General features: G+C 42.8%; 1 protein-coding gene across 3 annotated transcripts in view; it reads right to left on the minus strand.

The window, feature by feature from the left end:
• ncam2 (neural cell adhesion molecule 2) overlaps nucleotides 1–27,831 on the minus strand; it is a 407,658-nt gene that overhangs the window by 45,494 nt on the left and 334,333 nt on the right. For all 3 annotated transcript variants that reach the window (XM_029740523.1, XM_029740521.1, XM_029740522.1), the window contains 5 exons: nucleotides 24,002–24,152; nucleotides 20,522–20,709; nucleotides 20,132–20,228; nucleotides 17,321–17,494; nucleotides 12,690–12,931 (listed from right to left, as the gene is read on the minus strand). In XM_029740523.1, coding sequence (XP_029596383.1) covers nucleotides 12,690–12,931; nucleotides 17,321–17,494; nucleotides 20,132–20,228; nucleotides 20,522–20,709; nucleotides 24,002–24,152 — 852 coding nt within the window. The remainder of the gene's footprint in view (nucleotides 1–12,689; nucleotides 12,932–17,320; nucleotides 17,495–20,131; nucleotides 20,229–20,521; nucleotides 20,710–24,001; nucleotides 24,153–27,831) is intronic.

Below are 27,831 nucleotides of genomic sequence, written 5' to 3' on the forward strand. Positions count from 1 at the left end.
AGTTACAGCCTTTGTATACACTTCATCTTTATCTGATCAAATTCAAATCAAATATAGATCAAAGTACACTACATGGCCAACAGTAGGTGGACACCCCTTAAAAATAGTGGATTAGGCTATTTCAGCTACAACCGTTGCTGACAGATGTATACCATCGAGCACACAGACATGCAATCTCCATAGACAAACACTTGCAGTAGAATAGCCTTACTGAAGAGCTCAGTGACTTTCAACGTGGCACTGTCAAAGGATGCCACCATCAAATAAGTCAGTTTGTCAAATTTCTGCCCTGCTAGAGCTGCCCCAGTCAACTGTAAGTGCTGTTATTGTAAAGTGGAAACATCTAGGAGCAACAACAAACAGTTTGAAATTAGGAGCGTACTGCCTCCTCATTAATTCACAGTAGCCCATTTCACTGTGACAGACAATTTACGTTTGCGGCATGCTATGCTAATGTAAGGTGAGCCAGACAAACTTCTCTCTTCAGTGAGAGCCCAAGCACTCCCTCAGTGTTTCCCCAGGTCAAGTATGCAGACATTTGCACATCTCCAGTCAGAACAGAACCTGCACATACTTTTCCCCCTGGCTCCTGCATTCTCTTCATTGTTGTTTTCCTTGCTAATAATAACTTTGTCCATGTGTGCCTTCCTATCAAAGTGCCTTATTACCTTATGATAATAACATTTCTGTATATCGTGTTCTGTCATTTATACTGTAGCACACCGTATGTAAACTCAGCAAAAAAAGAAATGTCCTCTCACTGTCAACTGCGTTTATTTTCAGCAAACTTAACATGTGTAAATATTTGTATGAACATAACAAGATTCAACATCTGAGACAAACTGAAGTTCCACAAACATGTGACTAACAGAAATGGAATAATGTGTCCATGAACAAAGGGTCAAAATCAAAAGTAACAGTCAGTATCTGGTGTGGCCACCAGCGGCATTAAGTATTGCAGTGCATCTCCTCATGGACTGCACTAGATTTGCCAGTTCTTGCTGTGAGATGTTACCCCACTCTTCCATCAAGACACCTGCAAGTTCACGGACATTTCTGGGGGGAATGTCTCTAGCCCTCACCCTCCGATTCAACAGGTCCCAGACGTGCTCAATGGGATTGAGATCTGGGCTCTTCGCTGGCCATGGCAGAACACTGACATTCCTGTCTTGCAGGAAATCACTTACAGAACGAGCAGTATGGCTGGTGGCATTGTCATGCTAGAGGGTCATGTCAGGATGAGCCTGCAAGAAGGGTACCACATGAGGGAGGAGGATGTCTTCCCTGTAACGCACAGCGTTGAGATTGCCTGCAATGACAACAAGCTCAGTCCGATGATGCTGTGACACACCGCCCCAGACCATGATGGAACCTCCACCTCCAAATCGATCCCGCTCCAGAGTACAGGCCTCGGAGTAACGCTCATTCCTTCAACGATAAACGCAAATCCGACCATCCCCACTGGTGAGACAAAACCGCGACTCGTCAGTGAAGAGCAGTTTTTGCCAGCCCTGTCTGGTCCAGCGACGGTGGGTTTCTGCCCATAGGCGACGTTGTTGCTGGAGATGTCTGGTGAGGACCTGCCTTACAACAGGCCTACAAGCCCTCAGTCCAGCCTCTCTCAGCTTATTGCGGGCAGTCTGAGCACTGATGGAGGGATTGTGCTTTCCTGGTGTAACTTGGGCACTTGTTGTTGCCATCCTGTACCTCTCCCATAGGTGTGATGTTTGGATGTACCGATCCTGTGCAGGTGTTGTTACACGTGGTCTGCCACTGCGAGTACTATCCAGCTGTACGTCCTGTCTCCCTGTAGCGCTGTCATAGGCGTCTTACAGCAGTACGGACATTGCAATTTATTGCCCTGGCCACATCTGCAGTCCTCATGCCTCCTTGCAGCATGCCTAAGGCACGTTCACGCAGATGAGCAGGGACCCTGGGCATCTTTCTTTTGGGGGTTCTCAGAGTCAGCAGAAAGGCTTCTTTAGTGTCCTAAGTTTCCATAACTGTTACCTTAATTGCCCACCGTCTGTAAGCTGTTAGTGTCTTCACGACCGTTCCACAGGTACATGTTCATTAATTGTTTATGGTTCATTGAACAAGCATGGGAAACAGTGTTTAAACCCTTTTACAATGAAGATCTGTGACGTTATTTGGATTTTTATGAATTATCTTTGAAAGACAGCATCCTGAAGAAACGATGTCTCTTTTTTTTTGCTGAGTATTTGTATGGAGTATAATGTATTCTGTGTGTATTCCTTTATAGCCGCAGACACGTGAGGTTAATTCATTTCATAACCTTTATGGTGTTATACTCAATTGTGCTTATGTAGCTACATTCTTCTATTAGCTCTGTAAAACAATGCTAATAGCATCAGAGAAGTATTAGCTTGTGTTGTATCCTTTGAAGCTGCACTGGCCTTATCATGACCATTGCATTGGCCTGTTCAGCATAGCTCTGCCCTGCCCTGCTCCCTTGTGGAGCTCTTCAGTTACTGTTTCTTATATAATTCAAATTGTCATGTTGTCAATGCAACTTATTATTTTATAGAAGTGTTATGTTACTTCATTGTAATATTGTTTTATTGCTATATCCTGATATTGCATTATAATTACTAATAATTCCTATTTTTTCTGTACTTCGAGAAACCACACACACACAAACAGTATTGAAAATCATTTGCCAACATCATAACTGGAACTGGACATATTTATTGCTGAAGATTGAGCCCAGATTTTGTATGCTAGCAACATACTGTTTGGAGAGGGAGTGATGAGGATGAGGGAGTGAAGAAGATGAGGGAGTTGAGAGGTGGGTGAGATAGTCAATATAATTGCATAATGGAACTGTATTTGATTTGTATGTAAACCTATGCCCAATTACAAAAAACCTTGTTCAATAATCATCTCACTTGTTAGCTGGCAGTGACCTATGTGGCGCCAGCTGCCGATCAGAAGGAAACATATATTTTTAAACCACCTGATGATTTTCCGAGCTCATGCCACAAAGCTGTTTATCATGTCCGCCTTATCCACTGCCCACATTTTGTGATTATAGTCAAGCACACAGTCTGGTTTGACCTATCTCTGTCCCATGAGGTGTTATACCAGTCATGTGGATCTCTCTTCTCCTGTAGCTCTAAGGCATAGCGATTGGTCTCCTCCACTATGTTTCCCACCAGCTCCTCTGTCAGAAACAACTTGAAGCACTCTGCCTCAGAGGGAGATGGCAAGGGGCTTTGCACTCCAGACTGGGACTCAATGCCAACAGCAGGGCCAGGAGAGGTGAAATGGCTGGCGGCCTTCCAGCTGCAACAGAATTCCTGTACTTCACCAACTGATGGTCTGCCTCCATCACCACCAGCATCTTGAGAGGGATCTTGGACATCGTCAGTAGGCAAGAAGTCCTCAGATTCAGGGTTCTCAATAGCCACAAGGTTGGGGGGCAGCTCCTCACTGTCACTGTCAGAGTATGATTCCTCACTTTCATACTCAGACTCATTGTCAGAATTCAGAAATCTCCAGAATTTCTGCATTTGTGAGTTGCCTCCTTTTGAAAGACATTGCTAATGCCACAGCTTAGCCCACTTGCTACATACATAAACAACAACACCGAATGTCTCCAAGTGCGTGTCAGGGGTGACGTGGATTGGCTGTCGATGTGGTGATACTGATGATTTGTCTCCACAGATAGTTTGTTTACATAGCTGGTTAGGTGAATTATTGTGGCAGGTTAGGGAACTAACGCATCAGGTTAGGTGAGTTAACGTAGAAGGTTAAGAGAATAAGGTTAAGGAAAAAGGTTAGGGTTAGGCTTAGCTACAATGATACAATTGTCAACAACTGTTGTCCCCAATGCGACCACTAGATTGAGCTGTTGTAGGTATAGCTACTCCATCTAGCCACAATGGTAGACACAAATCATATGTGATGACAAATCATCACCGGCACACGCAACTTCTTTGTGGAAAATGGGCTGTTTGGTAATAATTCGGTAATTTTGTATTCACATATTTTCAAGTACTGGTGACAAATCATGCATTCCGATTCTTGCATAGATTGTAATAGACACATACAGTGCATTCAGAAAGTATTCAGACCTTCACTTTTCCCACATTTTGTTACATTACAGCCTTATTCTAAAATGTATTAAATTAAAAAAACAACACAATGCCCCATAATGACAAAGTGAAAACATTTTTTTTTTTGCAAATGTATAAAAATAAAAACCAGAAATACGTTATTTACATAAGTATTCAGACCTTTTACTATGGCACACACATTTGATCTCAGGTGCATCCTGTGTCCATTGATTATCCTTGAGATGTTTCTGCAATTTACCACTTGTGGTAAATTCAATTGATTGGACATGATTTGGAAAGGCACACACCTGTCTATATAAGGTCCCACAGTTGACAATGCATGTCAGAGCAGAAACAAAGCCAGGAGGTTGAGCTCCGAGACAGAATAGTGTCAGGGCACAGATACGGAGAAGGGTACCAAAACATTTCTGCAGCATTTAAGGTCCCCAAGACCACATCGGCCTCCATCATTCTTAAATGAAAGAAGTTTGGAACCACTAAGCTCTTTCTAGAGCTGGACGCCTGGCCAAACTGAGCAATCGGGAGAGAAGGAACTTGGTCAGAATGGTGACCCAATGGTCACTCTGACAGAGCTCCAGAGTTCCTCTGTGGAGATTGGAGAACTTTCCAGAAGGACAACCATTTCTGCAGCACTCCACCAATCTGGCCTTTATGGTAGAGTGGCCAGACAGAAGCCGCTCCTCAGTAAAAGGCACAAGACAGCCTGCTTGGAGTTTGCCAAACGGCACCTAAAGGACTCTCAGAGCATGAGAAACAAGATTCTTTGGTCTGATGTAACTAAGATTGGATTCTTTGGCATGAATGCCAAGTGTCACATCTGGAAAAAACCTGCCACCATTCCTACGGTGAAGCATAGAGGTAGCAGCATCATGCTGCGGGGATGTTTTTCAGCGGCAGGTACTGGGAGACTAGTTCGAGGGAAAGATGAACAAAGCAAAGTACAGAGAGATCTTTGATTAAAACCTGCTCCAGAGCACTCAGGACCTCAGACTGGGGCAAAGGTTCACCTTCCAACAGGACAATGACACTAAGCACACAGCCAAGACAATGCAGGAGTGGCTTCGGGACAAGTCTCTGAATGTCCTTGAGTGGCCCAGCCAGAGCTCAGACTTGAACCTGATCAAACATCTCTGGAGACAAATGAAAATACCTGTGCAGCAAAAAAATGTTTTTTGCTTTGTCATTATGGGGTATTTTGTGTAGATTGATGAGAAAAAAATACAATTTAATACATTTTAGAATAAGGCTACAACATAACAAAATGTGAAATGCACTGTATGATGTGTGTAAAATACTTTATTAGAATTTTGTACTGATTATGATGAGCTAATGCTATGCTATTTTTTGTTGACACCATTCAATGCATTCTGGGTGTCACGTAAACGTTTGTCAGACCAATAATGTTATAGCAAAACGAAGTGAAGGGATGATTCACTCGTCTTTCGAGTAAACATCCAAAAGTATTATTATGCATACTGGATGGACTGGTTACCTTATTCTACGCTCCAAACCTTTTATCCATGAGTCTGGGAGAGAACATATAGGCGACTTCACGACTTCTGCCGAAGTTGATGCCCCTCCTTGCTCGGGTGGTGCTCGGCGGTCGACGTCACCGGTCTTCTAGCCATCATTGATCAGTTTTTCATTTTCCATTGGTTTTGTCTTGTCTTCCTACACACCTGTTTCCAATCCCATTAATCATGTTGTGTATTTAACCCTCTGTTTCCCCTCATGTCCTTGTCGGTGATTGTTTGTGATATTATGTGTGTTTTTGTATCGGTGTGCGACGGGTATATTTTACCCATGTTATTTTGTACTTTGGTTTTGGAGTTTGTTTTTTCATTAAATACTCCAGATTAACCAATTTGGTTTCTCCTGCGCCTGACTTTCCTGCCACCTACATACACGAATATGACACTAGGCAATGCTGTTGGTTCATTGATTGTGCAGGGTGGCTTAAATAGTTAGCCTACAATTATAGTGATTTTGTATTGGATTTTGAATAGCCTAGTAGTAGGGCATTTTTTATATGTTCATAATTAATTGTCTGACATTTCTCTTAGCTACAGAATGTCACACTACCGTGTGTTTCCATCTCCTCTCTCCTCCATTCCTCTCTTGAGCTCACAGAGAGAGGGGCTGTCGACAGTTTAATTAAATACTTTTCGAAGTGAAAACATGTTACTATCGATGTTCCCGAACAGATTTCACTTGGTTTCCCAAATTAAGCACTGGATAGCTGCAGGAACAGGGTTGGAGAGCCAATGGCATCCAGAGTTTGGGTGGAATATCACCTGTCGTGCTGGAGAGGCTCCATGGTCCTCAAACATTGGTTGATGGGTGGAGTGAAACAAGTGTTTTTATAAGCCCAGACATTTCTATATGCAATTCCTTGAGAAAGCAGAGTTTTGATGGTTGCCACTAAAAAGAGGAGGATCCCAGACTTCTACTGCTGCTATATTTATTTCTCAGCTGCTAATATTAAGCATTGTTCTGCTATAAAACCAGAATAGCTTAACCGCTATGATTGAAAAATGAACCGAGGGAAAGCGGCCTTCATTTGCTATTTGAGTGCATATTGATGACATGTCTTTTTCCCCTGCCCCTTTGATAATGGACCATTCTAAAAAATAAAAAAAATAAAAAAATGTTTAGATATTAGTAAAGATTAAATTGAGAATAGTCTGATGGGTGAAAATATGATCACTTGATGAGAGAACAGTATGTGCAGCCTGAGGCAAGGAACAGAGCGCAAGCTTTTTTGCAACTTTTTCAAATCATTAATAGCCTATAGTCGCATCATACAAGCCATCATCTAAGACATCGTAATGTTTGTATCATTCACAACTAAAGTTGCCAAATAATTTTCAATCTAGTTTATAAGACCTGTTTTAAATTATGACTTTTATGCTCAACATAGCCACTTCATATGTGCACTCACTCTGGAATAAGTTCAATCATATAATATAAAATAATGGCATTGGATTTCTAAGCATATCTTGTCTGCTAAATGAGCTAACCTATGGCATGACGCATAACCAGATAACATACTGAAATACATTTTCTTCATATCATAATGTTCCTTTAGACCCGCCTAAAATAAATGATTTAATGTGATGGTGTATATTAAATGAATTTATTACACTTTTTAAAAATGTAAATGTTTCCTCAGTGGTTAGTATGTGTGGAGGACTGGACATGCTAAATGTGTTTATGTTAATTAACGGTACATTTTATTTTATTTAACTAGGGAAGACAGTTAAGAGCAAATTGTTATTTACAATGACGGTCTACCGTGAGACCGGCAGTCATTTGCATGACAATTATCCAGTGGCCGAATTTCATGACCGCCATAGCAATTGGGGTGAGCTCACTTGTCATGTAAATTGTAAATAGTAATTGCTATTAGCTCATTTATATTATGGTTTCTGTCAGCCGAAAGTTAGCTAATTATGACCGATTGTGTTAGCTCACTCTTTTCCTTAGTTAGCGCTAGGACTAATGTAGCCTACATTTTCTAATTTGGATGAGAATTGTGTTATGCTTTTCCTATTTCTGTGAATGTCTGAACATTGCATCTGAAAATAAACTGCTCACATTGGGGACATAAAGTTGTAAAGACTGTTTGTACAAAATGTTTCTGTGAAAAAACAGTGGCCAGCTCAAATGCTGAGTGTGAATCGTAACTAGATGTTATAATGAAGTGTTCTAATCACACTGGTTTGAGTGTACGCTGCAGGGACCGCTGTAGAATGATCCCACTGTAGAATGATTACAGCCCTGTGCTCCTTTGCCTCAAAGGGTTAAATAGGCTACATACCTACACACATTTCCACAGTTTATTTTACATTTCCACAACAACAGAGAAATTCACTTCTCGTGTGTTACAAATGACGAATCAGGTCACCATTGCCACCTAGCTTCTTTCTTTTCTTTCATCCTTTCTTTCTTCCTGTCTTTCTTATCCTTTATTTCCTTTCCTTTCGCTTTTCTTTCCTCTCCGTACCCCACCCAGTTATTTACTTTTTTTCCCTTTCCTCTCCTTCCCTCTCCTCCTTTACTTTCTTTACCTTTCTTAAATCAGCTTCTTATCTCATCATAGGAGAACAGAGTGAAGTGTCACAGTGTGAGGCCTGTGCCTTGACAGCGTGCCAAATGCATATTCAACCATTTAGCGTCCTAGGATTCTTCCATAAAATGTCAAAATAGAAGAGCGAGAGATAATAGTGTGGAATAGGCTTTAGGAAATGGGCCATGGTTTCATTTTTCAGAGTCATGGTAGTTGAAATAATGTGGAATAAAGCTAAGGCCAGCCCAGCATTGGAAAGCAGTTAGATACGGGTGACTGTGTGTGTTAATACAAATATGTGTGTGTGTGTGTGTGTGTGTGTGTGTGTGTGTGTGTGGGTGTGTGTGGGTGTGTGTGTGCGCGCGCATGAACATTTGTATGCATACTGTATGTGTGTATGTGTTTGTGTAAGAGAGTGCATATATGTGCATCTGTGTATGCCCTCCTGCCTGTGCGTGCTCGTCTGAGTCAGGGTCACAGTGTGAGAGAGAGGAGGATGAATGGTGGGATTACTGGGGTGTGGAGGATTGTCCTATTCTTCCCCTCGTTCCCCTGCATTTGGCCTTCAAAGGGCCTGCTGGAGAATCCCTGACCTTCTCTCCACACACACACTTTCATCTGCTATAGTATAACTACACATAGTTGTCAGCCTCCCAATGAGACAGAGACACACCTGCATGGACATATTAGCATTGGTTACATCAAATCCCATAGATCAACTTGTGTACAGTGGGGGGAAAAGTATTTGATCCCCTGCTGATTTTGTACGTTTGCCCACTTACAAAGAAATGATCAGTCTATAATTGTAATAGTAGGTTTATTTGAACAGTGAGAGACAGAATAACAACAAAAAAATTTAGAAAAACGCATGTCAAAAATGTTATAAAATGATTTGCATTTTAATGAGGGAAATAAGTATTTGACCCCTCTGCAAAACATGACTTAGTACGTGGTGGCAAAACCCTTGTTGGCAATCACAGAGGTCAGATGTTTCTTGTAGTTGGCCACCAGGTTTGCACACATCTCAGTAGGGATTTTGTCCCACTCCTCTTTGCAGATCTTCTCCAAGTCATTAAGGCTTCGAGGCTGACGTTTGGCAACTCGAACCTTCAGCTCCCTCCACAGATCTTCTATGGGATTAAGGTCTGGAGACTGGCTAGGCCACTCCAGGACCTTAATGTGCTTCTTCTTGAGCCACTCCTTTGTTGCCTTGGCCGTCTGTTTCGGGTCATTGTCATGCTGGAATACCCATCCACGACCCATTTTCAATGCCCTGGCTGAGGGAAGGAGGTTCTCACCCAAGATTTGATGGTACATGGCCCTGTCCATCGTCCCTTTGATGCGGTGAAGTTGTCCTGTCCCCTTAGCAGAAAAACACCCCCAAAGGATAATGTTTCCACCTCCATGTTTGACGGTGGAGATGGTGTTCTTGGGGTCATGGGCAGCATTCCTCCTCCTCCAAACACGGCGAGTTGAGTTGATGTCAAAGAGCTCCATTTTGGTCTCATCTGTCCACAACACTTTCACCAGTTGTCCTCTGAGTCATTCAGATGTTCATTGGCAGACTTCAGACGGGCCTGTATATATATTCTTGAGCAGGGGGACCAAGCGGGCACTGCAGGATTTCAGTCCTTCACGGCGTAGTGTGTTACCAATTGTTTTCTTGGTGACTATGGTCCCAGCTGCCTTGAGATCATTGACAAGATCCTCCCGTGTAGTTCTGGGCTGATTCCTCACCGTTCTCATGATCATTGTAACTCCACGAGGTGAGATCTTGCATGGCGCCCCAGGCCGAGGGATATTGACAGTTCTTTTGTGTTTCTTCCATTTGCGAATAATCACACCAAATGTTGTCACCTTCTCACGAAGCTGCTTGGCGATGGTCTTGTAGCCCATTCCAGCCTTGTGTAGGTCTACAATCTTGTCCCTGACATCCTTGGAGAGCTCTTTGGTCTTGGCCATGGTGGAGAGTTTGGAATCTGATTGATTGATTGCTTCTGTGGACAGGTGTCTTTTTTACAGGTAACAAGCTGCGGTTAGGAGCACTCCCTTTAAGAGTGTGCTCCTAATCTCAGCTCGTTACCTGTATAAAAGACACCTGGGAGCCAGAAATCTTTCTGATTGAGAGGGGGTCAAATACTTATTTCCCTCATTAAAATGCAAATCAATTTATAACATTTTTGACATGCGTTTTTCTGGATATTTTTGTTGTTATTCTGTCTCTCACAGTTCAAATAAACCTACCATTAAAATTATAGACTGATCCTTTCTTTGTCAGTGGGCAAACGTACAAAATCAGCAGGGGATCAAATACTTTTTCCCCCCACTGTATGTGCGTGTGAGTGTGAGAGAGATAGGGAAAAGGAGAGACTAGGTTAATATGAATGTGTTTGTGGGTGAGTATGTACATTTGTATGTATAGTGTATCTGCAAGCATGCCTATCAGTATGTAGTATCTGAGACACAGTGAATGGCTGTGTCCGAATAGCTGTACTAGCATTATAAATAGTAGGTATTTTGGGTATGCAAATTTTATAGTATGTGACAGAAAATTTAGTATGCTTTAAATGCCAGGATGTCATACTCATTGTGGCTTCAAGTAAAATTCACACTATTGAGGTAGAGAATTATCTTTCGAGAGCCACGTGTTTTTGAGAACATCTGATAACCAAATAAGGGGACGCACTCTACCAAAATGAACGAATGGCTAGATTCAACACAACGCCTTCGCAATATGGATGAGCCTATTATGTTGATATTTGCGCCTACTAGATACATTTTTTAACTAAACAGTGCAATAAAAATGTAATGTTTTTTTACCCCATTTTTGTGATATCCAATTGCTATCCAATTATGATCTTGTCTCATCGAAGCAACGCCCCAACAAGCTTGGGAGATGCAAAGGTCGATTCATGCGTCCTCCAAAACATGACCGGCCAAACCACGCTTCTTAACACCCACCCGCACCAACGTGTCGGAGGAAACACCGCTCAACTGACGACCGAAGTGAGCCTGCAGGCGCCCGGCCCACCACAAGGAGTCGCTAGAGCTCGATGAGCCAAGTAGGCCCCCAGGCCAAACAATCCCCTAACCCGGATGACGCTGGGCCAATTGTGCGCAGCCCTATGGGACTCCTGGTCACGGCCGGTTGTGACACAGCCTGGGATCAAACACTTCTAAGCAGACATAAACAAAGCTAGTGTACTTATTATTTTTAGGCATTGAAAAATAGAGCATACGCGTGCGCGCACACCCTGTCAAAGTAATGCGATTGACACTGCTAGTGGAGGTATGCAGCATTATCTTTTATCATTTGACTAGGAAAAAAAAGTGGTCCAGTGATTGTGTTTTACAAGCGTGCTTTCGAGTAGAAGTGGCCATCTTGACTCGGTGGTAATCGTGTGGTTGAAAATGTGTGGACCAAATTGTTCAGGGGCACTGGCAGCCCGTAAATAGTGTGGTTCTTGGCCATGTCCGCATGGACTACAAGGTGTCGAAAGCTTTCCACAGGGATACCGGCCCATGTTGACTCCAATGCTTTCCACAGTGGCTGGAGGTTCTTTTGGTGGTGGACCATTCTTGATACACACGGGAAACTGTTGAGCGTGAAAAACCCAGCAGCATTGCAGTTTTTGACGCAAACCATACCCTGTTCAAAGGCACTTAAATGTTGTGTCTTGCCCATTCGTCCTCTGAATGGCACACATACACAATCCATGTCTCAATTGTCTGGTCTTAAAACTATGTCTTTAAACTGTCTCCTCGTCTTCATCAACACTGATTGAAATGGATTTAACAAGTGGTATTATACGGGATCATAGCTTTCACTTGGATTCACCTGGTCAGTCTATGTCATGGAAAGAGCAGTGCATATAATGTGCATATAATAAAACATATGCAAAGAAAGCTAGCTGAACAGTTCATGGAGGGTTCTAAGAAGAACCCTTCTAATTATAAAAAGGTTCTTGGTATAAGTGTTCATAGAGGGATCTAGGAAGAACCATTCAAAAATAAAAGGGTTCTCGGTAGAACCTTTAGAGTACGTGTCAAACTCATTCCACGGAATGACCCTAGGCAATCCATGGACTGAGTTTGACTCCCCTGCTTAAGAAGATAAAAGAGTTCTTGCTTTCACCTGGATTCACCTGGTCAGTCTGTCATGAAAAGAGCAGGTGTTCTTAATGTTTTGTACACTAAGTGCATGTAATGTATCGTCATAAACATATGCAAATAAAGCTAGTTGAACCGTTCATGGAGGATTCTAGGAAGAACCCTTCAAAGATAAAACAGTTTTAGGAAGTACCCTTCATAGAGGGTTCTAGGTAGAACCCTTCATAGAGGGTTCCAGGTGAACGCTTCATAAAAGGTTCTAGGTAGAACCTTCTGCAAAGGGTTCTACCTAGCACCAAAAAGGTTTCCCCAATGGGGACAAATTGAAAAACCTTATGGTTCTACTAAACACCTTTTTTCTAAGAGTGTATGGTAGTATTTATTGGCAATCCTGACATCCAGCTACTCACTGTCTTGTACTTGACAATGTACTCCACGATGGGCATGCCCCCGTCGTCTTGCTTGACAAGGCCCAGCCGGTAGGCCTTCCCCATCCCTCTCTGGCCATGCACTGCCGGGGGGCTGGGCTCACGTATGGGTAGAGTCTGGAAGGACTCCGTGTGGCTGAACTCTCCCTGGCCCTTCCCATTGACTGCAGCCACTCGCACTTCGTAGGTGGTGTTGGGCTCTAGGCCTGTCAGCAGTACTATCGCTGTAGGGGGAGAACCAGGGAGAGCATTTGTTAGCTTGTTTTCAGACAGACAGAGAGGTAGAGCGAGAGAGATTGAGAAAGACAGACAGACGGAGAGACAGAAATACAGTTGAAGTCGGAGTTTATATACACCTAGGTTGGAGTCATTAAAACTCGTTTTTCAACCACTCCACAAACTTCTTGTTAACAAACTATAGTTTTGGCAAGTCGGTTAGGACATCTACTTTGTGCATGACACAAGTAATGTTTCCTACAATTGTTTACACAGATTATTTAATAATTCACTGTATCACAATTCCAGTGGGTCAGAAGTTTACATGCACTAAGTTGACTGTGACTTTAAATAGCTTGAAAAATTCCTGAAGATTATGCCATGGCTTAAGAAGTTTCTGATAGGTTAATTGACATCATTTGAGTCAATTGGAGGTCTACCTGTGGATGTATTTCAAGGCCTACCTTCAAACTCAGTGCTACTTTGCTTGACATCATGGGAAAATCAAAAGAAATCAGCCAAGACCTCAGAAAAAAAATTGTAGACCTCCACAAGTCTGGTTCATTCTTGGGAGCAATTTCCGAATGCCTGAAGGTACCACGTTCATCTGTACAAACAATAGTACGCAAGTATAAACACCATGGGACCACACAGCCGTCATACTGCTCAGGAAGGAGACGCATTCTGTCTCCTAGATATGAACGTACTTTGGTGCGAAAAGTGCAAATCAATCCCAGACAACAGCAAAGGACCTTGTGAAGATGCTGGAGGAAACAGGTACAAAAGTATCTATATCCATAGTAAAACAAGTTCTATTTCAACATAACCTGAAAGGCCGCTCAGCAAGGAAGAAGCCACTGCTCCAAAACCGCCAGAAAAAAGCCAGAAAACGGTTTGCAACTACACATGAGGACAAAGATCGTACTTTTTAGAGAAATGTCCTCTGGTCTGATGGAACAAGAATAGAACTGTTTGGCCATAATGACCATCGTTATGTTTGGAGGAAAAAGGGGGATGCAAGCTGAAGAACACCATCCAAACAGTGAAGCACGAGGGTGGCAGCATCATGTTGTGGGGGGGCTTTGCTGCAGGAGGGACTAGTGCACTTCACAAAATAGATGACATCATGAGGTAGGAAAGTTATGTGGATATATTGAAGCAACATCTCAAGACATCAGTCAGGAAGTTAAAGCTTGGTCGCAAATGGGTCTTCCAAATGAACAATGAGCCTAAGCATACTTCCAACATTGTGGCAAAATGGCTTAAGGTCAACAGAGTAAAGGTATTGGGGTGGCCATCACAAAGCCCTGACCTCAATCCTATAGAAAATTTGTGGGCAGAACTGAAAAAGCGTGTGCGAGCAAGGAGGCCTACAAACCTGACTCAGTTACACCAGCTCTGTCAGGAGGAATGGGCCAAAGTTCACCCAACTTACTGTGGGAAGCTTGTGGAAGGCTACACAAAATTATTGACCCAAGTTAAACAATTTAAAGGCAATACTACCAACTACTAATTGAGTGTATGTAAACTTCTGACCCACTTGGAATGTGATGAAAGAAATAAAAGCTGAAATAAATAATTCTCTCTACTATTATTCCAACATTTCGCATTCTTAAAATAAAGTGGTGATCCTAACTGACCTAAGACAGGGAAGTTTTACTCAGATTAAGTGTCAGGAGTTGTGAAAAACTGAGTTTAAATGTATTTGGCTAAGGTGTATGTAAACTTCCGACTTCAACTGTACAGTCAGACAGACAGAGGTAGAGACAAGGGAAAAAGACAGACAGTATAAGAGTTAGATACAAATAGAAAAAGAGAGAAATACATAGAAATACATAGAAAGTCAGAGAGGGATACAGACAGACACAGATATTTTGACAAGTGGAGTGACAGTGACAGCTGCAAGAGTGAAACCTCTCACGCTGTGGGTGTGTGTATGAGAGAGACGCCTACCACCTCCCACTCGTCACTGTTGAATCCCACTAATCCACCCCAGCGCCTCTTTGTTACACCTGGAAAACAAGCTGGCTTAGTGCGCTAACAGCATCGCTAACAGTGCCACAAACACCACTATCAGTGAATGGGAGGGGGCGGGGTCGCCAGCGACGCTAAAGCTAATCACTAACAGAGCCGCTAACACCACTATGCGTCAAAGGGGGGACCTCAGCATACGGTAAAACTAATGCTAGTGCCACAAATCCCCTGTTCCTATCAGGACCACTCTCTTGTCAATACAGGGGGTGGGACGTACCATTGTGGAGTGCCACAGGGGGATCTGTGTGCCTAGCTGTGTTGGGTGAGTAATCCACTGCAGCTGAGCTAGCTAGCATACCTCCTCCCTACCTCCTTCCATCCATGGCCAGAGAGATAGTACAGAAGGTAACGCTGTAAGGGCTCTAAACCAATATGTGGGAGTGCTGTTTGTGTGGAAACAGCATGATAGCAGCAGTACTCCATTGTTGATTCCCAGGGATCAGTAGATAGTAAAGCCTCAGCATTAATATTCGGAGTAGGACAACATGTCACTGTAACCTCTTTGGAACTCTGAAACTCTACCGGAATACACATGGAACAAAGGACTACCGTTATACTATGTGACAACTTCACAGTGTGCAGTGAAATGATAAGCATCTGTCAATAACATCTAGAAAATGTTCAACTTTAATGATATTGAATATCGGCCTAAAATATTGGCCATCAGCCTACTTGACACCCAAAAAACCTTACAAAATCCATATCAGTCGTTCTCTAACAAACACATTAGATCATACAACCACTCCTAAAATAGCAATACATTAATCAGTAGAGCTTAAATAACATTTTCTCAGCAGTCAGCCCAAAATCATAGATTTCTATGTAAATTCCACAATAAAGTAATTTACATAGCTTTCATAGTTTGTCACGTAGAAATCACAAAAGAACGTTCATGCCGAGTTAGGCATTCGCTGAACTTGGGTGAAGGTTGTTGTTTTGCAACTTGTGCGCTAAGGGTAATGGTTGCTTTGCAATTGTATAATGGGGGATCTAAATACAAAACGAGCTATTTGCTAACATTTTGGCTCTACCAGGGGTTTGACGAGACCTTTAGTGAGCGCCACTGGCATTCAGATGTACAAATTGTGCCAACTCATTATACACAGAGCTGTTTTATAGTGCAAATGTGCATCATTACTATTAAGGCCCTGAAGAGGCTCCGAATATTAAATGTCAATTTGCAACTGGTAATTAGTTGATTTGGCTATCTCCGTTAACGTGCCACCTCGAGACAAGGTAGTTGGTTAAACAGGTGGGGGTGGAACACAAGAACTAACACAAATTAAGAATTCATACAATATACTTCACAACCTTGATTTCTTTCTCACTGTACATCTCTTTCGAATATCTCCCTCTCCCAAATCTCTCCCTTTCTCTCTAAAATCTAAATTTTTATTATTTTCTCTCCATCTTCCTCACATTTTCTCTTTCATTCTATCCTCTTTAACTCCCTATGTCTTTATTTCTGTTCTCACTGCCTGTATATATCACTTTGTTCTCTCTCTATCCCTCAATGCTTCCATGCTGCTCAGCATTCTCCGCGTTCCAGCTCACTATTGTAATTGACTCCAAAATGAGGGATATTAGCGATAAGCCCTTCAAGTTTGTCAGACCTGCTTATCGTCTGAGAATTCGTCCTTCTGAGGTGCTCTTTTTTTGAAGCCCACCACATCACACACACACACTCCCTTGAGTGCCTCCAAAATCAATTTGGAGTCATGGAGCCAGAGTGGAAAGGGAAAGAGAAAGACAGTTGCTTTTCAGACCTGCTGGTTATCTGCCCCACCCTCCCTCTACCCCTCCCTCCCTCCCTCCCTCTCTCCCTCCCTTTCATAGGCTCTATGACCAGAGTGTAGGACACCTCCTGATCTTGTGGAGGCTTGCCGCAAGTAGCGACGGCTTCCTGTTCATGCTTGTTTGGCTGGTTCACCGGTTCAATATGTGTGTGTGAGGACGGGAACTAATGTGCGGAAAACAATGATGAGGGGTCTTAGTCTGACTTAGGTGGGCAGGACCTTGCAGTGAAAGACCTAACCTTACCTAGTCCCTGAACATGGCAGCTTTTTTTGGTCTGAGTAAATGTAAGGCGTGTAAATGTGAGAAAATATGAGGTGTGTCGCTATAGTGGAGACGGCCATCTAGAATGTCCGTACCATTGATGATGACGATTGTACATTTTTATGACGATGGTGATTGATGATGACAAAGATGGTGTTGAAGATGAAGATGACGAAAATGATGTCCCTTTTGATGTAGATGATGATGGGAATGAAAATAACAATGATGACGACATAACGACAGCGATAATGATCAGAATAGGGATAATGAAGATCAAAACAGGGGAAATAGGGAAACACACTCACTCTGGACACCATGAGACTTGACGTCTCTCCAGTCCTGCGAGCCCACTTCCTTGTAGTTGACCAGGTAGTGGCCAATGGGTACACCGCCATGTGAGTCGGGTTTCATGAATGTCACCGTGGCGATGCGCTGCGACACGGCCGACAAGCGCACCGAGTACGGGTTCGAGGGCACGTCTGGAAAAAAGCAGAGAAATAGGTGTCACACTCATAACCGTCCCCCATTGAAACAACACACATCCAAACATCAGTTCCGGTAACCCTTCAGAAACATTACATTGACGTCTCTATTTGTTACGGAAACATAATAACGCTGGTGTGTCGTTATTGGCAAATCAAAACTCTCACACGTGATACAAAGATGTCGCTATGGCAACTCAGGCTTATTGGGTTTTGCGATGCAGAATGCTTTGTGTTAACCCACACACAGTGTTCAGGCGAAGTAAAAAAAAAAAGCCAAGGCCATTATATTTATCAGTGGTTGACTCAATCCCGTTATCACACAAACACTTCCCTTTTATCTGGTGGAGCCACGGGGCTTCGAGCAAATCAAAAGAAACCGTTGCTGTCCTACAGAGCCTCTTTTATAAGACCAGGAATACATTAAGGAGAGAGAGGACTTTCAGCACGGTTGTGGAGCTACACACAATTGGGCACACACATAGACACACAAGTATAAACGCACAAACGTACACACTGATATGCAGCCTGCTCACACACTAGTATAATGCACACACACACACACACAAAGGGAAACCATCTACCATATGGATAAAAGCAAAGTTTGAGCTATGAAGATCTATGTACGAAGCCTGATTCAATAATTGATTCTGAAAACCCAGCACATACCTACTCAATAAGTCGTTCACGTTGCTAAAGTTGAATAATTACAATGTATATCTAGCGACAAGTTATTATTTACACCTAAACTGTATTTCTTTCGATCTCTGTTGCGATATGACACAAAGAGTGAGAAGGGAGACAAATTGAACTCTTTGCTAACACTGTGGGTTTAGGCAGTTCAAGGCTTCAGCGTCAATCCTTATATACACTGCATTTTAACACAACCCCATAATATCTTGAGTAATACATCAGAGACCGTATTCACGATGCGTCTCAGAGTAGCCTGCGTCTCAGAGTACTGATCTGATTTTGCCTTTTAAGTCATAATGAATAAGAGGGTGGACCTGATCCTAGTTCAGCACTCCTACTCTGAGAGACTTTGTGAATTCCGGCCCAAATCTTCTTAAAATCAGGGATAATGCTTGACTTTTCAACTATGATCTGCCATTTACTTGCATCAATAACATTTAAAATATCATTCAAGTTACATAAAGAGTTGCATAAGCGGGTTAGCTTATGCTTTCCATAGGAACGAACTGATCATGAATCAAGTGTTAGCATTTAGCGGGGTTATTGGCTGATTGGGTTGGCTCACAGTCTTCTATCTAGAGTTATTACACTAGAGTTTCCTCTCTCTTTAATGATCAGACTTTAAAACCGAATCAAACTGATGGGCGGGAGAGTGTGTGCGTGAAGGAACCGTTGTTTCATTTCATGGATCCCCAAACCTGGCGACACTCCATTCATTGCGAGAGAGGGGTAAAGAGTTCTGAATCTTAAATGAGCGAAGACTTGTTTACTTTTCTTTAGTGTGTGTGGCTGTGTGTGTGTGTGTGTGTGTGTGTGTGTGACAGAGAGTTTGTAAAGGTATCTATGTGTGTTTGAAGTGTGTGTTCCGACGTGTGTGTGTGTGTGAATGCGGATATGCATACGTATGTGGGTATGTGTGTGGAAGAATGTCTCTTAAAACTACATCTTAAGTCCTTTTTCTCAGAATTCTACTTCTCAGAGGCTCTGTGTTGGAAGTAACTGAATCTGTACTAAAATGAATTGGACTGCATTATTGTATATTAGCCTGCGCTATGCACCGTAAATTAGGGGGTACTTTAGTAAATAGGGGGAACTACTTTAAATCAGCGAGCACTATTTGAGATTAGTTTAGGCTAAATAGAGGTGAGGGGGGTGGTTTTGGGGGGGTTAAGGTATTTACTGCCATGGAAATGGCAAATAAGGAGGTTATCAACAACAAAACAGAGTGAGAGGGGTGCAAACAGTTGGAAGATACTATCTGGGCAAGCATAAACGCACACATGTACATACAGTACATGCAGCCACGTACACACTGATATGCAGCATACGCACAAACACACTAGAATAAATGCACACATGCACACACACGCAGACACAAAGGGAAGTTTGAGCTATGAAGGTCTGTGCACAAAGCCAGATTCAACAATTGATTCTCAAATCCAGCACATACTGTATCTTCCAAATAAGTCACACAAGTCGCTAAAGTTGAATAGTTAGAATGTGTTTTATCTAAACATAAACTGTACTTGGGAGCTACAGTACATTAAAATCAGTGAGAACCATTTTAGATTAGGCTAAATAGAGGTTGGGGGGGGTTGGTTATGGAATTTACTACCATGGTAACAGCAAACAAGGAGGTTATCAACAACAAAAGAGAGCGAGAGGGGTGCAAAACAGTTGGAAGATACTATCTGGGCTTCCAGTGAAGTGACGCTTTGTTGCTTGGGTCAGCACTAGATATTTCATTGGTTGACTGCGGCGATATTTGGTTAATCATGCCACATGGATGACACATAGTTGGAACTATTTGGTTGATGGATGAACTTTGATATGTTGAGGTGCATGGTTTACCCGATTCAATGTGTACTGTATGATATCAAGGGAAAGTCCAATGTGCTATAATGAGGGGGGGATTGGTTACTTTATGAGGCCAGCACTTACCTGCCTGGGCCAAGATAAACTCCTGGTATTTCGCTCCGATGTTGTTACGTGCCGTGCAGTTGTAGCGTCCGAAATCCCTGTCGGACACCGGGGTGACCTAGGGACAAACATTTGAGTGAGCACAAAGACCAGAGCTGAGTCAATACACTGACAGTGGCATTACACTAAGTGAAGACTTTGGGTAAAACTATATCAGCCAGTATAAAGCATTGTTTCTTTCATTCAGTCCTTTTTTACCAGGTAAGTTGGCAATGACCTAGGGAAGAGATGCAGGGGAGAGGAAAGGAGTTGAATACACCACTTGGAAGCCAGGGATGATAAGGTGGCCATGATTTTAATTTCTGAAGTTAGACTGTTACCAGTGGGTGCCCTTTTGCTTCCTATACCCACCTCTAGCAGGGACTTGCCGTCGATTGTGTGGACACGTGTGTTGGCAGTGCCTTCGGCCGAGATGGTGAGGCGCTCTCTCCTCCATAGCATGGTGGCGGGCGGGTTGGACTTGACGTCACAGCTGATGTTCACCGGGTTGCCCTCCCACGAGTAAAAGATGGTTTGGTTGGTCTGGAACTTGGGCATGTCTATCCCAGACACAACATGATTGGTCGGTTAGCTTCCAAGTCAGGCAAAACCAGGCAATAAAAAAAAATAAAAAATCTGAGATGATCAAAATCAAAAAAACGGGTTGTTGGGTTTAAGCATAATCACACAAAGGGAAAAGAGAGAGTGTCTCATGAATGCCTCAATACACTCTCCCTAAAGTTCAAAGGAAGCCTGAACTTATTGAAGACACCTCATGCTGGGCGAGAGATCTCCATTACGATACTCTTCCCGAGTGTGTGTCGTTGTGTGTTTGTGTGTGTGTGAGAATGTGTGCATCTGTGGTGCTGAGCTGGATGGGCGCTAATGAACGATTCACCACACTGCATTGGGGGGCCGCTCGCCATCCCTGCTCGCCGCTGCACTTGCCCAGTAGTCAGTAGAGTGGCATTATGGTATGTTTTATGCTTTATGCTACCTCCTCCTCTAGTCCCGCCACAGACTTAATAAATACGATTATTAGCTCCGCGGCGACAGTTGGCTTAGCCCCCGCCGCATCTACGCTCAATCACACACCTTTTGGGGACGATTTTTGTCCCTCTACTTTCAAACTGTCATGTGTTGAGCGAGGGTGTGGTGGGTCACTGCTCTGAGGGTGTAGCACTGCCAAGGGTGGCTGGAGAAAAGTGAGGGCAGTAATGTCATGCATGCGCACCTCAAAGGATGCCATTTATAGCACGTTTGTTAGAAAAGACAGAAACCTGGGACTATGTAGTTACTTGGTGCAATTGCACATCTACTTGGAAATTATTACATGTATGTTTCATGCCATTAACCTTTTCACACGAGTTCCAAATATCTCTAACGGTCGCCCCAGCGTGAGTTTATTTCTGCGTGTGATATCATAATGCACTCACTATTTCAAAATGTGATTGTTACGCAACAGGACAGTAAACCTATGCTGCCCTAAAACCAAGGCACGCTGCCTGCTAATTATCTATTGGCTGTGTTTCAAATTGTCCATTTTGTATTATTTTCTAACAACAGTTTGAATTGAGGTGTGTTCCGCCTCCTCATTAATTCACATAAGTAGCCGCCTATTTCACTGTTTCATTGCTGACAATTTATCTTTGAGACTTTACTGATCCGGACAAACTTCTCTCTTCAACGAGAGCCCAAGCACCTCCCCAGTTTTTCCCCAGATCAAGTATGAAGACATTGCGCATCTCTAGTCAGAACAGGCCTTCTACAGTTTTTGGCTGGCACCTGCATTGACTTCATTGTTGTTTATAACTTTGGACATGTGTGCATTCCTATCAAAGTAAGTGCCTTATTGTGTTGTCATTCCTATTGCAGCATACCATATGTATGGATCATAATTGATTTACTGTTTTATTCACGTTTTCAAGTACTGGTGACAAATCATGCATTCCGATTCTTATATAGATTGTAATGGACACACGTGATATGTGTAAAATACTTTTTAAAAGTTTTACTGATTATGATGAGCTAATACTAAGCTAATTACCAGCTGTGTGTGGCACCATGTTTGTGGATATCATACAATGCATTCTGGTTGCAAAGATGTTATAACAAAACGAGGTGAAGGTATAGTACACTCGACTGACTTATGGTGCTTCCAAGACAACTGGGACCTGGGAAAAATACATGACGTCAGTGATCTTCAGGTCAGAAAGTCCGAGCTCTAGTTAGAGGCCCAAGTTTCCAAGTTGGAATTCCAAGTTGGATGACCATTCAACATTTTTTTCCCCAGTCTGAGTTAGTTTTTCTTTCTTCTGAGCTCCCAGTTGTCTTGAACTCACTGAAGTCGGAAGACGGAGATTTCCCAGTTGTTTTGAACGCGGCATCAGATTGGAACTATGGTACCTCAGATCTCCCCTCCAGGGGTTTTATTTTCATTTAGCTTATAAACTTCTCCTGTGTTTTCCCCCCATGTATTGATAAATTCCCCATCATAGTAATATCTCCCCACAATACCTTCCCTCATTTCTACCTCCCATGGACTTGAAAAACCCCCCCAAAATGTAATGAACCCGCCCACAAACCCCCCCTAAAATGGTTTCATCCCTGTCTAGCTTTCGCACTACGGTTAGGCTAGGCAGTAGGCTAGTATTTGGGGTGATGATCTGTGATCTTTGTGATTTGTAAAAAATGGTAAACGACTTGTTAAGTCATGTGCTCCGGTTCTTGTACATCGAAGATTTGTAGTATGCTGAAAAGTGGCCAAACTAAGTTCATATTTTTCAGGATATGGGCAAAGCCATCTTTGACTATGTTTGTTTGCGTTTTATAGTGAATGGCATTTTGGGATTATGGAGTTTTCGCTTGTCAAACAAACAAACATGGCTGCCATCAAAGAATTTATCTGCTGTTAGCTATTTTGTAAACAATATTACATTTCTCCCTTGTGTTCACCGGGATGTGGTACATTGTAAACAAGTCTAGCTTTTAGGTCGCTAACTTATGTTGTTTTTTTTGTCAGGACAACTTGTTATTTAGACTGGTTTATGGAGTTTGGCTGTGGATGTGTTCTGTGTTATGTTTGGATGATGAAGTGCACATTTATCTTTTACAATAAAAAGTGAAGACCTTTATTTCCCATCACTACAAAACATTGTTTAGATGTTTTTTTAGACAAAAATGCTGTTTAGACATGTTTGTTGCATCAAATGTTCTGTTACTTCTGTTCCAATCACATATTTGTGATGGTACGCTGCAGGGACCACTCAACAATGATCACAAATATGTGATTGTACAAATCAAAGGGTTAAAGCACCATTGGATTAAATTGAACTGTGTTCTGAAATGAGATGGTGAGATCTTTAGCTTTAATCTTATTATTAAAGAGTACTGGAGGAAGCAGTTTTTTCACCAGGAAGTGTGTGTGTGTAATATGGGATAAATAATGCAGCAGGATATCCTCCTACTAATTAGCCTTTTTGGGGGGCAGGCAACTCTGTTGTGATTAATCAAGCATTTGCTAAGAAGGATAACAGAAACAGTGTTCAACAATGGAATCTTACAAGAAAGCAGCTTTGTGTGTGTGTGGTTTTGATACTTTGCATGTGCAAACAAGTTGTATTGGTTTTAGATGAAATAATGAAGAAGCTTTTTTATTAACTTCCATTGTCCTCCAATAGAGAATCTTATCTCTACTTCAGTTTGCTCCTCAATTCATGCACCTTGGTTAAAAAGTGAGGTAGCGGCTGTGCTCCATTCCCTTTGTGTGAATACTGTGCAGATGTGCAAAGTTGTGTGTGTGTATACCGTATCAGCCAGGCATGTGTGTTTTTGTTCTCCAACTGTACTTACACTCTATATCGAGGAACATGCTCTTTTGGTGGCCCCCGATCCTGCTGAGGGCCTCACAGTCAAAACGGCCCAAGTCAGTAAGCTTCACCCCACTGATGGTCAACATGGACTTGCCATGGCGGCCCCGCACATCCATACGTCCATCTTGGCTCTGTGCACACACACATGCATAAGCACACATGCACGCAAACACACACACACACACACAAATGGATTGTCAATTTATTGCATACTGTACATCTCATGTGAAGAATTTGCTTCATCCACTCCATCCATCCAGCCGGGGCGGCAGGTAGCCTAGTTGTTAGAGAGTTGGGCCATTAACCGAAAGGTTGCTAGATCGAATCCCCGAGCTGACAAGGTAAAAATCTGTCGTTCTGCCCCTGAACAAGGCAGTTAATCCACTGTTCCTAGGCCGTCATTGTAAATAATAATTTGTTCTTGATTAACATGCCTGGTTAAATAAAAAAATGAAATCCATACACTTTTTATCTGTTGACTTTTTACTTCATAACAACTTCACACACCTTCATAACCGTTAAACCCCCCTGACACTAAGTCAAACCAAGTATCTGATGTAAAATCAGTTTTACGACTCTGGCTAGGATTAATGTGATTGACTATCAATTGATTTGCAATAATTAGATAGAGAACTGTGAAGACAGATGGTCTCAATTTGAAGCCGAGGGTCATTTAGATTGGGAGCAGCAATCATTCCTTGTAATCATCAATGATACTTAACAAAGACAAACTAGCTCAGGGTGATCATCACTTAGAAAGGAAATCTTTTGGGTTCTACAAATACTTTGAGAGTTTGATCAAGCCTGTCTGGAGTGCCAGATGGGCAGGGATTGCACTTTTGGGACTACTCCATTGGTTATTTTAATATTTGAAAGAAAACAAATACTATTTGAACACAGGTCTGCTAGCTGTGCAGACTCCCTAAGCAGATAGTGACTGCCATTGATTAATCAAGTGCTAGGGTTAGACACCAGCAGGACTTGGGCCCAGCACTCAGAAGACTGCTGTCGTAACCCCCGGAGTTCCCATGCCAGGTCTAATTTGGCCTATAGACATCTCTCCCCCCTCTGGGACCAGTCTCTGTGTCATTTTCCTCCCTTCTCCTTCAATCTTGAGCCCTGGTGTCTCCTGGAAGCTTGCCCCTGCAGTGTGTGGATGTGGCAGACTCACACAGACTACGACGCCCACTCTATAGATCTCCCTAGACAATCGATGCATATACAGCTCATTTCTAATACTCCCAACGCCAGCCCCAACGCCCCCTGTTAATGCCCATTATAATGCCTCAGTTGTATCAGCACTGACTGTGAAGTCTTGCAGTCATTTCAGATTGAAACAATCTCACACAGTCTCTCGCTACTGCCAGGTTAAAGAGGCCTCCCTTTAAGGAGTGATAAAGGGTATCGTAAAGTTGGTTTGATCTCGGGTGAATCGTCACTTGTGTAGATTCAAGTTGGTTTGATCCTGGTTTTTCCTTGAACGTGATTATTTTTAGTAAAATTGTGGTTGCTATGAAAGTGGTGCTTTCAGTAGCATGGTCATAGTGTGCTACTGCACATATACAGCAGGTGCCCTCCACATTCCATTTGAACAATTCAGGAGTGGAACTGACCATTGAATTTGGAATGAATATAAACGCTGTCAAATAAACAGGGGGGCAGAAAGCAGAGCAAATTTGCCAGAGGAAGAGAATGCTGACTCTGGGCTTTGTGCATTCTCTCTTGCTCTCTCTCCTATATTTGGGTTATTTATTCCCAGGTTCACCTGGCTGAGGAAGGGATGCTCTCTCTAGGGAGAAGGAGGGATCCGATGGGGGGAGGAAAGGGAGGAGGGAGAGAGAGGGAGGGAGACATTAGCCTGTTTGATATGCAGTGCAGAGGAGCTGACACAGACAGGAGGCACTGCAGGAGCACACACTCAGACACAGCCAGAAGGAAGGAGAAAGAGAGAGAGTATGAGACAGAAAGCCCACATAGCAAGAGGGAGACAAAGAGACATAGGTAGAGAGAGAGAAAATGAGAGACAGGTAAAGGTAGGTGGAAGATGAAAGATAGAGAGCAGAGTAGATCATTGGAAGTCCTCTTCATCTGATGTGAGGAAACTGAACATGCCCTCCTACACCCTGCAATGATCACACATGATGTTAAATAAGATATCTCCAAAGCTGAACTCCAAGTAAGCCCATAAGAACTTCTCCGATGGTATTAGTGCTGGCTCTGGATCAGTTAAAAGAAGACGCCACATCTTTTCTTATCCTCTTTCTTCAGTAAAGATAGTGGCTGTGCCTGTTGCCCTTGGGAATGCCGGCTTGCTGTAAGACCTTATTAAGCTGCCGTGAATGGGGAGCTGCTGTGGCTTGCTGCTAGTGCTATCATAACCTCGCCAGTGGCATTGAGATGAGAAAACAGGTAAACAGAAACCCACAATGCTCTGTTACTATGTATCATTGACTTTCAGCCAGCGTACACTGTTTCTCAACTAGTTTGCTGGGTTTGTATGTGCTTCAATGAGAAACAAATATGCTAGCGACGGCAAAAAGGAGACAAAACAAAACAATGCTCTTGCTACATTACCCCGACATAAAGTAGTGGCGTTACGTTTTATGGACGTTTTATGGTACTGGATAAGAGAATAGAGAGTAGTGTGCTGGCTGTGTCTGGATATGCAGATGTAAATTGAAAGAAGAGGTGAGTAGCTTTACACCTAATGACCATGGCCATCAATCAAGGCAGCAGTATGCAGAAAGCCCTGTTTGTTCTTTCCCATACATTTAGGTGTGTTGCTCGGCGCTCACATTTCCATAATTGCATTTGCCTCCGCGCGCGAAGAAGTATTTACTCTCATTCAGTGCCTTGATTTATAAAGCCGAGCGGTTGGCGCCAACGCACACATTCATTTATCTCAGCCATTGACCTTTTTCCCGTGGAAAGTGGAAGCCATCTTTGCTAATGCAGCGCCTCTCGAAAAGCATTAGTGCTCGGCTGCTACTGAGACAATGACAGAAAAACACAGGGTAGCTGTCTGTTTACTCTTAGCCATGTTGAGAGCATTTCTTTAACCTCTGTCTGTTGAGGCACAATGTGCGCTCCGAGAATCTCAGAGATTAATGGTCTTCATTGAAAACATCCCAGTCCTGACCAACATGGTTTTGTTTCAAATGAGTCATCAATGACATCCAACCTTGATACACCGTGAGTAGAACTAATCTTTGGATGAGGTAGCTTACCCTATGGCCTACCTTTCTCTCTTAGTTAAGTAACACAATTAACCATCTTTTACTTCATATATACTGTACCTTATTGCATGGTGGATATAACGTAGTGCCTCTAAAAGAATCCTAAGAAGATGTTGGAATTACTGGGACCACAAAACGTATACTAAAAAAATGTCTGTGCTGAGAATTACTCTATGACGCAGTCACATCCATCTTCAAAGATGAGCATTCTCCTCAGATATGTTCTTTGTTAATACCGGGCAACTGGTCTGTGCATGTGTGTCTGTGCATGAAATAGGTGGTGAGAGAGGGTTGAGGAAAGTACTTTGTGTGACTGTAGGCAGTATGAAGTGAGTGGAAGATGGACAGTAAAAGCAGGGACAACGGGGTTACCTTGTCTGTGTGTGTGTGTGTGTATATGTGTGTGTGTGTGTGTGTGTGTGTGTGTGTGTGTGTGTGTGTATGTGTGTGTGTGTGTGTGTGTGTGTGTGTGTGTGTGTGTGTGTGTGTGTGTGTGTGTGTGTGTGTGTGAGCATGTGCGTGCTTGCTTGTGACTGTGTTTGTCTAGAGAGGGTGAAATGGGTACCAGTAGAGT

The sequence above is a fragment of the Salmo trutta genome, chromosome 39, assembly GCF_901001165.1.
Source record: "Salmo trutta chromosome 39, fSalTru1.1, whole genome shotgun sequence".
Classification (NCBI taxonomy): domain Eukaryota; kingdom Metazoa; phylum Chordata; class Actinopteri; order Salmoniformes; family Salmonidae; genus Salmo; species Salmo trutta.